This window comes from Primulina huaijiensis, unplaced genomic scaffold (genome assembly GCF_012295235.1).
Source record: "Primulina huaijiensis isolate GDHJ02 unplaced genomic scaffold, ASM1229523v2 scaffold19495, whole genome shotgun sequence".
Taxonomy (NCBI): domain Eukaryota; kingdom Viridiplantae; phylum Streptophyta; class Magnoliopsida; order Lamiales; family Gesneriaceae; genus Primulina; species Primulina huaijiensis.
In genome coordinates, this window is record NW_027349860.1 from 3,466 (window position 1) to 5,605 (window position 2,140).

The window sequence follows — 2,140 nt, forward strand, 5'->3', positions numbered from 1 at the left end:
AGAAATACGAGGCCCCGACATCTTCTTGTAAGTCCGGGAGACATGAGGCCCCGGCACATTATCTTAAGTCCGGGAGACATGAGGCCCCGACATCTTATCTTAAGTCTAGGGACCCGTACCCTGGCCCGGGGCCCCGTACCTCGGCCATCTGCTAAGTCCAGGGATCTGTACCCTGGCCGGGGCCCCGTGCCTCGGTCATCTGCTAAGTCCAGGGATCCGTACCCTGGCTCGGGGCTCCGCACCTCGACCACTCCAAGACCCAGGGCTCCGTACCCTGGTTGCTCATTAAGTCCAGGGCTCCGTACCCTGGCTCGGGGCTCCGCACCTCGACCACTCCAAGACCCAAGGCTCCGTACCTTGGTTGCTCATTAAGTCCAGGGCTCCGTACCCTGGCTCGGGGCTCCGCACCTCGACCACTTCAAGACCCAGGGCTCCATACCCTGATTGCTCATTAATTCCAGGGCTTTGTACCCTNTATTGGTGGAGATGAATTTGAAATCCACGAATTTCGATTAAAGTTCGATTATTTACAATAAAACAATAGATCATCACAAAATAGAATGAATTTTAAATGATATAATTAATTTAATAAATTTTAAATAGTTTATGATCTTGTTTGTGAAAGCAACAAAATATATTTAAATCATAATTGACGTATAAAAGAAGTTAACTTTTTGGTAAATTCAAATATAAAATGAGTTTTTTAATGGTGTTCAATAATTTTTTCCAACCATAAAAAGCCTGTATTAATCTTCCCCATAGAAAGCAAGAGTAACAGTGATGGGAATTTCACAAGAACTCGTGTGCGCCATAATCGCAGCTTTTGTTGCCTTTGCACTGCTGGTGGCGAATAGGGTGTGGTTGAGGCCGAAGAAGATGGAGAAACTGTTGAGGAAGCAAGGTTTCAATGGGAACCCGTACAGATTCCTCTACGGGGACTTGAAAGAGCTGCGGAAGATATTTGAAGAAGCAAAATCAAAACCCATCAGTTTCGATGATGATATCAAGCCAAGGGTCATCCCATTTCACCTCAAAACCATCCAAAAATATGGTATTGCCAGCCATTTCTTTTTCTTGAATTCTAAGTTAGTTTTAAAGCTCGATTATGCATGCTGGGCTTTGTTTTATATATATATATATATATATATATATATATACACACACTGGATGGTTTTAGTCCTAAACGAAAATACTGGATAAATCCCTACAAGTTTTAGGGTGGAGCATGACATGTTTTAAAAAAATATTCACATGTTACATTTAATTAATTATTCCCTGTATATGTTTGCTTGTGAAGATTTCACATGTTACATTTTCCTATCAATTATTATTTTTAAATTTAATTTTTCATCTTTCTAAAAGAAAGTCTCGGTTATTATGTCATCTTTTAATGAATAATATTTTGCTCTAGAAGTAATACTTGGATTGTTATCGGGTTTAAAAAGTTGATTCAAACGTAATACTTGGATTCAAACATGACATGATTCATCAGTATTCATGCCTTTCAGGAAATGCGTCGTTTTTTTGGCTTGGGTCAAAGCCTATAGTTATTATCACAGATCCTGTACTTGTAAAAGAGGTTATGTCGAAGAGTGATCTATACCAGAAGGCCGAAAGTGAGAATCCTCTGGCCAAGCTTCTTGCGCAAGGATTAGCAAGTTATGAGGGAGATAAATGGGCGAAACATAGAAAAATTATCAATCCTGCATTCCATCTCGACAAGTTGAAGGTTTTTTTTTATTGGATCACACTGTTTATATACTGATTCCATTCCCAGATCATGATAGAAAAGTTAGGCAAATGGTCTGTCTACTATCATTTCAAATTGAGAATTGGGAAGCCTTGCTATAGGCTGGCCGATGCAATTTTGTCCTGAATTGTTAGGACTGTATATATTGATGCTTCTTTTGTTTTTGAGCAGCTAATGATTCCGGCCTTCTATTCGAGTTGTGATGAAGTTTTGAGCAAATGGGATAAAAGCATGTCCCCAGAAGGATCTTGTGAGGTGGATGTGTGGCCACATCTACAAAATTTAACGAGTGATGCAATATCAAGAACGGCATTTGGTAGTAGCTATCAAGAAGGGAGAAGAATGTTTGAGCTTCAAAAAGAACAGCTGCAGCACTTCACAAAGGTTATA

At 40.1% G+C, this 2,140-nt stretch overlaps 1 protein-coding gene across 1 annotated transcript; it reads left to right on the top strand.

Moving 5' to 3' along the window:
* Nucleotides 1–710: 710 nt before the first annotated feature.
* LOC140966000 (cytochrome P450 CYP72A219-like) lies at nucleotides 711–2,134 on the top strand (the record flags this gene model as incomplete). The annotated part of the gene is made up of 3 exons (XM_073426282.1): nucleotides 711–1,051; nucleotides 1,509–1,729; nucleotides 1,922–2,134. Coding segments are annotated over exons 1-3 (705 nt in total), but the record flags the coding sequence as incomplete, so codon positions are not given.
* Between the last annotated feature and the right edge of the window lie 6 nt (nucleotides 2,135–2,140).